The sequence below is a fragment of the Falco biarmicus genome, chromosome 5 (genome assembly GCF_023638135.1).
Source record: "Falco biarmicus isolate bFalBia1 chromosome 5, bFalBia1.pri, whole genome shotgun sequence".
Classification (NCBI taxonomy): Eukaryota; Metazoa; Chordata; class Aves; order Falconiformes; family Falconidae; genus Falco; species Falco biarmicus.
The window spans coordinates 71,875,891-71,888,620 of record NC_079292.1 but is presented as its reverse complement, the minus strand read 5'-3'; the positions used below and the strand labels follow the sequence as shown (position 1 = coordinate 71,888,620).

The following is a 12,730-nucleotide window of genomic DNA, read 5'->3' as shown; positions in this document are numbered from 1 at the left end:
TAATGAATATATCTGCAGGTGCCTTCAAGATCTAGTAAGGAACATACTAGTTTATTCCTTACAGAAAACCACTTACATCTTTTTAGTGCAGTATTTCAATTCACATATGATTTTAGCGCCAGATCTTTCAACAGAGTAGGTACTTTGCTGTTACTGCACTAGCAGATAACATCAATTCAATACATATTAATCATGCCCTTTCTGACTGTATGCATGTTTTCTCTAGGTGAAACATGAAAAATATCTTGTTGAACAGAACGTGGAATGAAGGCTTAAGACCCTTTTGACACCTTAAAGATATTGGGAGAACAGGAGCTTGATATTGTTCATTACAACTTATTTTCAGAAAGAAGAAAAAAAGCAAGATCCTAAATACAGTTTAGGTTGGTCACACACCCACACAGAACAAAATACTTAAGATTTAGGTAAGGTACTAAGCAGTGTTAATTAGACCATTATTATATTAAAAGAAAAGCAAAACATAAAAAGGCTGTAATGCAAATACTGATCAGATGCAGTTTCCAAGCACCAGTATTTACTGTATTGTTTCCTTCTACTAGTTGCAGAATCCTACGAATTATCCGTTGAAAGAAACTTTAAAATCTCCTGCTGTCCTGGTTTCAGAAATATCTCTGTACTATTTGCATAATAAGACCTTGGTAACTTCTGTTTAATTGTTTTGGAGAAGTGTGGGGTTGCAGTTATTTAAAAATTGGTCTGGCGTGAAAACTCCTTGGCTTTCAGAACAACATATGGGGATGTAACACGACAGCAACTTAGAGGTAAAGAGCCATGCCCAGATCTGAAAACAATGCAGGAGAGACACAGAGATGAAATGCAACCAATAAAAAGCTCTCGGCATTTTTCCATATTCTAAAGCAAAAAGTGATTTTTCCAAACCAAAACAAAAACACCTTTGTGCTAGGAGAAGAAAGTGGAGTTTTCAAATTTTATATAGGAAACTTCAAAAAAAACCTTCCTTTTTTTTCCCCCTTCCTTTCTGGTGTTCTGTTTTGTTTTGTTTGGTTTTGATTGTTTTTTTTTTGTTTGGTTGGTTGTTTTTTTTAACTTTCTAGGTGAGTGTTTTTATAATCAGCTCTGGAAGCAACTATCAAATCCCAAGCAGAATTAGTGAACCTTTACTACTTTAATTTCTTAAATGTAATTAAGACTTCATTAAATATATCTTTGTCAATGTATCTGATTTCTGCATTCACTTGAAAAGATAGCAACTCCAGCAATTCAGTCGGAAAACACTGTTGATTCAATATCATAAGTTCATGGTGCATACTAGACTTTCTGGAATGGATCCCAGAGAACTACTGATCCAATTCCAAAAGCTGCTTATTATGTCTGATCCATTGAAATCCCAGCCTGAAGTTGTGAAGCTATAGACACTGTATAAACATTCATTCATCAGTTTTTGAGAAACAAACACAGACTCAGTTTTGCACCAGCTTGCAGCCTGTCTTCTCATACTCTGGTTTGCAGCAAACTCCAATGTTAAATTTCTATTAATATGAATAATCTTATTCCTTATTTTCTTGGAACATTTGGTGCTGCAGAAAGGTGTTAATGTCTAGAAATCCCTATTGTTCCTCACATTTAAGAAGAAATAAAAAAAATACTTTGAGTACTAAAATATTAATATAATCTTCTAAGGGCTTCATCTAGAGGAAAAAGAACATGATCCAGACTTAGGCATAGCACGGATAAGTACTGTTCTGTTTGCAGCTGTGAAGTAATTTGGTCTGCAGAGGTAACACTGTTAACAGAGCAAGGTATTGGAACACTAAATCAAGGCTAGATATTTCCAATATAGTGTTCGACTTGCTTAGTCCATGGTGAATGACTAATATTAAACCTCTGATAATCTTCTGTTAAAGAGATTAGATTAAAGCATTTTCTAAACAAATTATTAAGTAAGGATTTAATTTTACTAGTATCCTTTATCTTTTTCTCTTTTGTGGTAGAGAGAAGCTATAAAGAAGGAAAAATTATTTTATGATACTCAGGGTAATAACTATTCACTTGAGGGAGGAAGAGGAGAGGAAAAATAAATTACTAGTTGGAGTAACTGCTGCTCTTGATGTTCAGATTTGATCCTTTCTTCTTCAAGGTAAACAGGAATACACATAAAAGAAGATACAAATGGGAAATGCAGTCTCTCCCCTTCTCGGCTGTCTTAATTTGCAATTGTGCTGCTAGAAAAAGGAAAGCACATGGTTTTTAGCTTCCCAGAGATACGGAAAAATTTACCAGCACTGAGCTAAGGTGGTGATTTTACTTTACTTTTGGGCCATAGGGTTGGAATCTTTCGAATGTCTGTAATTCTAGCCAGCTAAGCATAATGAAGTAAAGAGGGCGGGAAGCAAATGAGGTGCAAAAGGAAACACAAAGATGATTTCAGCAGGAATGCACAACTCACACCCTAGTTGGTTTTTACTTCTAGCCTCAGCAGGCAGAAATATCATCTGGATTCCTCTCAGGCTCAGTGCCAACAGATGGGAGGCACAATGGCATTATCATGGAAGTGAGCACAGAGAAGACAGGGACTGAGGAAAGCTTGTGATTCTCAAAATAAAAGATGTGTAGAACAGCTTTGCCCACTTCATGAGGATCAGGCCTAGGTTCCAGCAGATCAGTTTTGGTCATTGTTCTCACACTTTTTTTTATCAGACATGCCCTTAACACCGGCTTTGATATGACAGGTAGAGTTTTCTGTTAACACTCATTAGCCTAACTTTATTTTGCTGGCTTTTATAAGTTTATTTAATAGGTGCAGATGTAAGGCACGTAGTACATTAAAACATACATTAAATGTGTACTGCTGCATGTAAGAGGTCAATTTGAATTTTTGTTATCTTGGACAGCTTTGAATGTTGGCTTCTCCACAGAATGACTAATGGCCTGGCAAGTTCTGACTTGCAACCTGTAAGTTGCAGATTCTAATATTACACTACCAAAAGGATTCTGCAATTGTTATGAAATTAGGGTGCACTGAGAACAAACAGAGAAACATCCCTCTTCACAGTTGAAGTTTTCCTGGCATAGATAAATAAGTACAGAGAAGTACAGAGTAAAAGCATCTGATTTCTTTATTGTTATTCAATAAATCAGATTTTCCTTGAGGAAGTGCTGATTCAATGAAGCCCAGATTAGAAAATATCTTTAAGTAGAGGAATATTTTAGATCCTTTCCAGCCAGGTTTTCTGAACAGTATGCAGAAGAAGACGTTTCTAAGGTAGATATTGATTAGTAACTATTCATTATTTTCATCATCAACAGTTACTGGCTGCCAAGAGTGTTAACAAAAAAATCATGGGATAAACAACTATATCCAAGGGAGGAGAATCCTACAAACTGCATTTACCTTCTCCTCCCTCATGCACCTGGTTGTTCTCCCTCCACTTTCCGACCCTCCAGCTGCTTAGCTTTTGCTGGCAGCTTACAAATATAACTGCTGTTTCTTTATTTGCTGCTCATGAATTTGGATAATGGTGAAACAACAAGCCTGGCATTTGGAATCCTGCATTTGAGCCATCTCTGTGTTTGAAAGGCAGCTGCAATTTTTGTGGTTTGTTCACCTTTTTGCCTCTCTGAGCACACTGCAATCGCAAAAAACAGACAAGAGAAAAAAAGAAAGTGGTGTGTGTGTGTGTCAATCTCGGAGACCACTTTTTTCCTCTAACAAAATGGAAAGAGACCATTGTTCCACAGCACACCTCAACGTTCAGATGGAGGAACTTTTGAAAGCATCCATGTAACACCCCCAGCTGCCTGTTGCAGGCCAGCCACAGCAGGGCTGAGCAGGACCCATGCCCCAGTGTGGCTGTCCCTCCAGGAACCCAACACAGGCACCCACGACAGACCAGACTCCTGCACATCCATCAATCTGTGGGGTGCTCTGCAGTAACGCTAGCAGCACTGGGCATTAGCCAATGAATCTTAGTTAATTTTATCCGAGGAATGAAATAAAGCAATGTCTATGAATTTGTTTGTTACTGTTAATTAAACTACTCTTCTTATGACAGTGTATCATTTAAGACAACACATTATTTATATAACAAAACACAAAAAATAACTAAAGCTTAAGGAGGAAGGAGTGAGTTATTGGAGCTGAGTAGAAAAGCCATACACAAAAAAATATTTTTTTAGGTTTTCATGAAATTCCTTATTTTCCAGAAAAAGTTGGGATTTAGGACAACCGTTATGACCACCAGTAACTGTACTCAGTTCTTTCACTGTACTGTTCATTCTCCGTATTTGAATTTCAAGATTAGTTTTGGGAAATGCTGTTTTATTTACATTTTTAGATCACTTATAAAGTAATTATAACAAGTTAAAATTTAATACGACTAAATATGTAAACATCTGCAATATACCAGCTATAACAGTTCAGTAATATAAACAAATAGCAACATATGTTTTCTGGTGATACACCTTGAATTAACATATTTAAAAATAACACTTTACCTTTGTCTGGTGTTCCCACACTTTGAAGTGAATTCTATAAAGACAAAACCCAAGGGAAAAATTAATGAGTTACTTCAGAGAAGAACAGATAGTAGTTATAATGGTTTGAGGGCAAGCACTCATGGAAAAAAAGGTGAGAAAGGGGAAAGATATAACCTAATGTTATGATGAAAGAAGACATGAATAAGGTTCAAGAATACCAAGACCTGCTTTCTCCAGCTCTTCCACCTACCCGCTTTCTCTAACATCTTACACAGTCACTCAGGACCTGATTTCTGACAGTATTTAGGCATGTCAAGATACCAAAAAGCACTTATTAACATTTACATTTTCAGCCTCTGCACTGGTAGAACAGATATAAGAGTACCCTCTCCATCTCTTTACATGCCTTATATATTCAGACATGAATCCACAACCATGCTGAGCAGGTGGAGCCTCAACATCCTTTCAAAGCTGAGGAGAGCCAAGTCTCCACTCCAGTGGTCTGCATTTCACCTATGTCTCTGTGCCAAATCAGCAAAAATAGCTATGCTCCTCAAAGGCCTTTGAGCAGGTAGTTAGAGACAGCCAACAGGAAATACCAGGTGCAGGGATTTAGGGGGTGTTTATGCCCTTGGTGCCTAAACACAGCTCTTGATGCCTAACATTAATTCTGTATCTGGATTCCCACCTCTCATATGCCACTGCTGCCAGCAGGAACTGCTGTGTACTTATGACCGCTGAAAGTTCAGGATAGTTATTTAGACTGAGCTGACCAGCCTAATTACGCTTTCTTTTTTTTTTTTTTCCCCAAAGCTGCTCTATTAAATCCCCAAGTACAATAACTGCCATTAATCAGGCCTTGCTCCAGGCTTCTCAGACACTGGGCAAAATTAAATATTGCTCTGCTGCCTGTGCCTCCCCGTTTGCACAGGAAAAACTGTCACGGCAGGTAGCTCGGTGCCTCTCCCGGCAGGACAGGTGGCATCTGCAATGGGCCTGTGAGTGGGACCTGGCCTCGGCCCAAAGGCAAGCACAGGCAGACCAGCTTCCCCTCTCTGGTGCTGGTCTGCCACCTATTCACCTGGCTCTGACATGAGACTCACACGCAACAAAGTAGCATAAAAATAAATTACTGAACTACAGATCTTGACTAGCAAGTTCATTCTGTTTCAGTATTGCCTGTGGCTTGCACTGTTTGAACCAACGTCCCGGAAAGGTTGACTATCATTAATTCCTTTGCAGCAAGTTGAGACTGTTCTGTGTTAGTACATGTGCATTCAGCAAGATGCTTCTTAAAAATTACAATGCATGCAGAGGTGACATAAGAAGTACAACACTGGATGTACATTCTCCCTCTGGTACCCAGCTTGGAGCTGCCAGCATTTGTCTGGTAAATATGAAGAGAAGTCAAATGCTTACTTGAGGGAAGAAAAGCAACATCCAGGCTGAGAAATATGTTTTCACAATCTTTATAATGAGGTAAGACAAATGGGAACAGAGACCTTTGTTCAATTCTCTCAAATTTTGGAAAGTAAACAACCTTTTGGAACAACACTTACAATTTTGACATAGTGCAGCCCATTTAATATATAGTGGATTAGTGCCTGTTCTGGCAGGATTTGATCTCCTAGGACTTTTCATGCACTGCTGTAAGAAAGGAAGGAAAAAGGGAAGCAAAAATAGATGAAAAACATCAATTGTGCAGCAGACCCAGAGTTTCCCCTGAATGGATTTTAAAATCCCAGGGTTAGGTTAGTTAGAGACTGAATGAATCATATTTGTAAAGAGATGCAATCAGTAAAAAGAAACTATCACTGGTGCCAGTTGCTTTCATAATCTCTTAACCATGGTACAGGAATGTACAGTACTGGCAGTTTCTTTGTTTCTTCAGTTTTCTTTTTTTCATAAAACCAAAATTAGTTGGAAGCACACTGAGATATTATTTAAGTATGCAAGCACACATGTACAGATATGTATACACAAACATATACTGGCACCCTATGTAATTTACATTGGATTTTCATTTACATTGGAAAGCAATAGTTTTCCTGAGGCACTATGTGCCCAGGAAGCTTGCCAAATGGATACATTAAAATTTATTCCACACAAAACCACACCATACATTACACTAAAGCGTTAGGAAATCATGGTGGAAAAGCAATTAGAACTTCTTCCTGGCATTTCTCCCTTACCCGATGTGTAATGCTGCAGCAATTGAGATGTAACAGGTAGCCTCAAAAATTTCACTTTCCTTGTGGTGCAAGTTACCTGCTTTCTGAAAAAAACCTCTCCTACTGACAAAACATCTTGGGGGTACTATGCTGATGAACAAAACAGAAACAATTCAAGAAAACTGGTGATACATGCTAATATTGCAGGATTTAATAATTTTGTCAGTACTCTGACTTCACATAAAATGCCCCTGCATTTCAGTATGAATTTAACTCAAAAAGGTTTGGATGAGTCGGTACTTCATCAAATATCCAACTGCTGAGTACTAATTTTGACCCCATATATTGATACAGACAGGAGAACTGGTCCATTGTCTTTGTATAAATATTGATGAATATAGAAAAAAATCTGTTTTGTTTCATTTATATACTATTCTATACAAAGTAGTTGCATATAATGGGTAATTTCTATTTTCATAAAATGGAACAGTGTTCAAGTTACAGAACATACAAAAATATATTTTACTGCTTTTATGACATTTATAGTTCAGTTGCTGCTGAGAAAGATGAAGGTCTGTATAAAATCAAAACTGAACTTTTTCTAGATTGCTGAAGTCTAATCGACTGTCCTAGCACTTATTTCTCAGAGGAGTAAAAAGCAAGCAGCAGCAACAGCGCTTGCTGGTGCAGGAACAATTTGACTTTGGGTTTTTTTTCTCCCCTTCCATTTGTTTGAAGTCAGTTGTTAGTCAGGTCTGCTTCACCAGGGAGGGAGTCAGGGGGAGAGGATTGTCAGTCAAGGTCATAGACAGACTTTGGAGGAAGGCTTCAAGGGACACACAACCAGTTCAGCTAAGCAAGCCTGAAAGGAAATGTTAAGGGAACAAAACCTCAGTAACTTAAAAACCTAAAAAAATAAGTAACAATCTAGTCAGTAGTCTCCAAGAGAAAGAAGGAGCAGCTTCTTATGTGAATATTGGGACAGAAGAATATTTTAAGACTAGTGATAAAATATTAAATCAGGACAGAATCTTTTTAACATTCAGAAGAGGGTATTCAGAAACAGTATCGTTTTGCTCATTACAGATGAGCAAACGCCGTTGTTATCATCACCACCACTTATCATTTTTAGCCTCTGGAGATTACAGCCAGGACCGGTACTCTGCTGTGCTGGAAACTGTACATATAGATAAGGAGAGGCGTTCCTTGCTCTGAAGGGCTTATAATTTAAATAGGTAAAACAGAAAAAGGAAAGCGTATTACTCCCTCCATGTGAGGAAGTATGTGGAAGCTGGTTCAGCAGGACCTGCATATATTGGAGACTGTCCATACAGTGGAGTTGGAAAATGGACACATGCTGCAGAATGAGAAATGGCAAGCTGGGAACAGTTGGAGCAGGGGGGTTGGTTTGTTTGGGTTTGGATTGTTTGTTTTTGATACAAGATAGATCACCTCGTAATTCAATTATTTGCCTAGCAACAATCTCTTAATCTCTAAAATTAAAACAGTATTTGCATGACAGTGACTCAGAAAACATGCAGAGAGCAAACGGGACCATCAACAGAAACCTTAGACTTGAAAAAGATGACCTGTACTCTTTGGATTTTATCCGATTATCTTCCTCTGTATGGCATGATGTGGGGTTTGCTGATTGCTCAGGACAGTGCACACTAATACAAACTGGTCTGGCTCTTTGACCACTATATCTCTCTGCTGGGATTCAGAAAGGATGGGGCTGAAAACAGACTCAGGTACTCAGTCATAGGAGGCAGTTAACACATTGGGTTCACAGAGCTGACCTGAACACTTGAAGAGAAAATACTAAATTTCTCTTAACTCCAACAGAAATCTTCTAACAAATTAGTCTCAATGTATTTCTCTTGCTCTAATTCCTTCCTGAAGGAGAACATGTTCTCTTACTGTCCTCTTTATCTGTTTGTTAGACCAAGTTCTTTATCTATCTTTTAAGAAAGATTCTGGGTTGACAAAATACTTTTCTCAAGGGGAAGACGCTGATCTGCCTGATGCCTCTCAGGAGAGCCTGTGGCTTAACTGAAAAGCAGATCATGTGAATCCCTTGTTACTTGTTTTATCTCTTTCTCTGCTATATTTGCCCTCTAATATACAGGAAGAACTTTTCTTAAATGGAGATATTCTTACTTCCATTTAAATCAACAACTTGCCAGATAAAAAGTGTGCTGTCACAGACCCATTTATACTGGAATTTACCCAGAATAGTGACTTCTAATAACTGATGAAGTGGACATAAAAAGTTTTAGGATGTTATAGAAACAAGATTTACAGTGAGTCATGACCAAGAAGGGAAGCAAGGAAGGTGTTTAAGTGAATCAGCTGATCAGCTCTGAGCAATAGTGAAAAGACCCTAGAGCTATATTGTTTCTTGTAGCTTAACTCCTTACCAATCTTCAGAGAGACAGCACCCATATAACTAATTCCAGAAGGCCACAGCTGGTTCTGCCTAGAGCCATGCAGCAACGTCTGCTCTGTGACCTCTAGTGTCCTCTGCCCCAGAAACATGGTGCAGTGGTTTATTTACAACCCAAACCTGCGGATAACTACATTGATGTCCTACAGTTTATTTGCTTGGGTCCTGTAGTTTACCTATTTTGGAAGCTATTCCCACCCTTCACCCACCCCCCCACCCCCTCCACCCCCCCACATCCAAGAAGAATAAACAGAGGCTAATAATGCAGAGATTTACTGAGCATCACTGGAGTCTCTTCAATTACCATACTTCCTGCTCTTTGGTGAGTCTTTTCACCTCTCAGGAAGACATTCATCCCTGTAAGATGATGAGTATTTGAGGGTTTGAATCTGTCCAAAGTGTATATGGATGACTGTATATGACTAATTTGCTATATATCACTCCTATGACACAAGAAATGTTATAAAATGAACTATGCTAGCTTTCCCCACGCTTATGTTTGGGATCTCAAACTGCATGAGGCATAATTAAATAAATTCCACTTATATAGGTAGACATGCTTGTAATCAACACTCAGTTAACACTAGTTATCCCATTGTTTACTTTTCTGTCCCAGGTTCTTACAGATATCCAAGCCATGGGCTAAAAAATCCTCACAACAATAAAGAGAAAGAATAAAAGTTTTGTAAGCAGGTAATGGTCTGAGTACGCAAGTGTCTTGCCCAGTTTCGCATGTTTTTCTGAAGTATATTTGCTGTGAGGAAGAAGGACAAGACAGAGACCACACAAGGGAAGAAAAAAAATCCTCAGTAACTTAGTAAACTTTTTTAAAAAGTGTGAAGAGGGAATTCCATTGGGGTGGGAAAGAATTAGCATTACTTAAGGTTACACCAGACTAAATCCAAGTGATTAATGGCTTGATTTTCAAATTTGCTGAGTACCTGTATTTCCAAGATGCTGACTTCAAAAGAATTTTTGGGTGCTCAGAACTTCTGTAAATCAGGTCATAGTGACGTGTCCAAGGTCTTACCAAAGCAGCTGATTACAAAACTGAAAATACATGCTGCCCTCCAAAGTCCCAGGTGATAAAGTAACTCCTGGAAAACCCACTTCAGCATTTTAAGAATGAGTATTCCAGCTAAAATCAGGACTGTATGATGCTGGTCCTTCTCTGCATAAATAACAGAGACATTTATATCTGAAAAACCCATAACTGAAGTGACAACTACAGAAGGAATATTTTTTTATTATTATTATTATTGTTAAGAAACTATGCTAAGTATATGGAAGTCAAATACTTTGAACTTGTATGATTGTAATTTGGTGATGTGGCAAAGCAGAGATTTGTGTATTTGGTGGGAATAAGAAAGAACACCAGAGAAGCATATCAGTTACAGGCAAACACAGGACAAGTCCTCTGTTGCTTCTCTGTCACACACTGTCAATAATCTTTTCTTCTTTTAATAGTGCCTCTACCTAAAACTTGTCAGAGGGAAAAGATGTAGTGAGACAGTAGAATAGCTCTGATCAATCAGAAAATTAGTGATATGATTCAAGCTCCAGTTGTAAAGGGAAAATTAGGACATCAACAGGCATCTTTTACCTGTGCTTTCACCAATGACACTGCACGGAGTTTCTTGACTGCATCACTAATGTCTCTGGTTTCCACAAAAGAGAGGACACTGCAGATTGCTTTAGCTGCTTCAATCGCATTTTCAACTTCATGCTGTTGGTAACAAGGAAAGAAAAATAAAGCGAACAGTAGACACATACCATTTATCAGAAACATGTTACTATAAATTTCATGTCAGTAAGTATGTAGGAAATCATATCTGCTGACGCAAATTTCAAACACACCACGAATTAGTCTGGCTATGTTGAAATCACTAGTGACTAATAGTTTCCTGAGGACAGCGTATTTGCTGTTGAGGTCCAATTATCTTCCACAAAATGCTTCTTGTTGAAAACTGGTGACAAATTTGGTATCTCAGACTGATTTCGAGGCAAAACATTGTTTTATCTCAACTTCATGAACGTAGAAGCACTTTAAAAAAACTTTTAAGGAAGCCTGAACCCAAATGATTCACAAATTTTAAGGGTTTTATGATACTATGAATTTATCCCCAATATTGTCTCCTACCCATCCCTGTGAGAGCTGGCAAACATCCATGTTCCTTCTAAAAATAGTGATTCTGTGGGAGGCTGCATAATCAGACACCTGTGGACTGAATCCTTCTACAGCTAGCTTTTCTGCAATATATATATATATCTCAAATTTTTAAGTCTTACTGATAATAAATTTACATCTTTAAATATTACCATATTAGAAAAAACCCACAAAACTCTAGATGAATAACCTTAGAAATATACTTCAGGGAAATCAAGAGAAAAAAAAAGTGGATCCCAAGGGAAGGAAAATGCAATCTTCAAATATTAAGTACTCCAATCGTTCAATGAATCAATAAATCAATCAATCAATAAATATTCATGGTTTTACTGCATTATTGTATCACTTAATTAAACCTTAAAATACAATCTCTGAAAAAGTAGATGTTTTCCTATAAATATTCCCATGTTTTTGTACTGATAAACGTTCCTTTTAGTGTGCTACAGCATATCTATGTACTGATAAAAACATTTTTCTAACTCAAACATTTTATTTCTAAAAAATAAAAATTATACCAAGTTGAACTTTCTGTTTTCAAGCTTAAAGGTATATATGCAGACTGTACTGAGATGGTTACCACCTGTCATTAATACAAATAAATGTAAAAATACATTGAGATTATTAATTCCACATTACCTGCCTTGAGCAGAACTAAAGCACAAATGAAATATATAAAATACCCTCAAATATCTGGTGGTCAGGATTCTTTTAAATAAAACTGTTGAGGATTTGAAGTAATTAAAGACAGCAACACCTTTTCATACTGGAGGTTCTGGAGAGAAAGACTACAGCTGACTCTGATCTCTTTGAGAACTTTAGACCCTCCTTTGATCTGAAGCTGATTCACCCTTCTGCCAGTGCATTACAAGGAGCGCATTCCCTTTCTTTTGTATTTTTCCTACCACTTAGACTTCTAAATTGAACTCTTGCAGGATTTACTCTCTGTGCACGCATACGTTGCCAGCAGAAGTAGAAACCTGTAAAAATGGCATGGCTTTGTTGCCATGTATAACATCGCCAAAAGCAAAGCATTATACAAGCTGAATTACTGTACAGTTGAAGAAATGCATATATATCTATATATATATACACATACACATATATTTTTAATTACTGTATAAAGTTTGTAATTAAAATTAAATAAAATTCTAGTTTAACATTTAAGTGCATTTTAAATTAGCATTTTTCTTCTTCACAAATGGGTATGGATTATTAGAAAAAGGGATTTTACGACTATAAAGACACATTCATGCAGGGCAATTTCTGAGCAACACATGATCATAGACATACACAAGATTAATTCTTGATTAGAGAAATAGCTATACTGCTGGACAGAAATAAAAGAAAAACAAAAAATCAAACAAAAATCAAAGAACCCAACAGTTTATGTATTTTTGTATGTACAAATAAATATGCTGTTCCATAACGAAAGTTGGGTATCTTGAGGAACGTCTCCACTTGTGGATAATAATATTCTGTTAAGAGCTA

The 12,730-nt window shown here is 37.3% G+C and overlaps 1 protein-coding gene across 1 annotated transcript in view; it reads right to left on the bottom strand.

The window, feature by feature from the left end:
- PIK3C2G (phosphatidylinositol-4-phosphate 3-kinase catalytic subunit type 2 gamma) overlaps nt 1-12,730 on the bottom strand; it is a 208,276-nt gene that overhangs the window by 151,498 nt on the left and 44,048 nt on the right. The window contains exons 9-10 of the mRNA XM_056342037.1: nt 10,679-10,801; nt 4,477-4,510 (exon numbers count right to left, since the gene is read on the bottom strand). Of these exons, the coding sequence (XP_056198012.1) occupies nt 4,477-4,510; nt 10,679-10,801 (157 nt within the window). The remainder of the gene's footprint in view (nt 1-4,476; nt 4,511-10,678; nt 10,802-12,730) is intronic.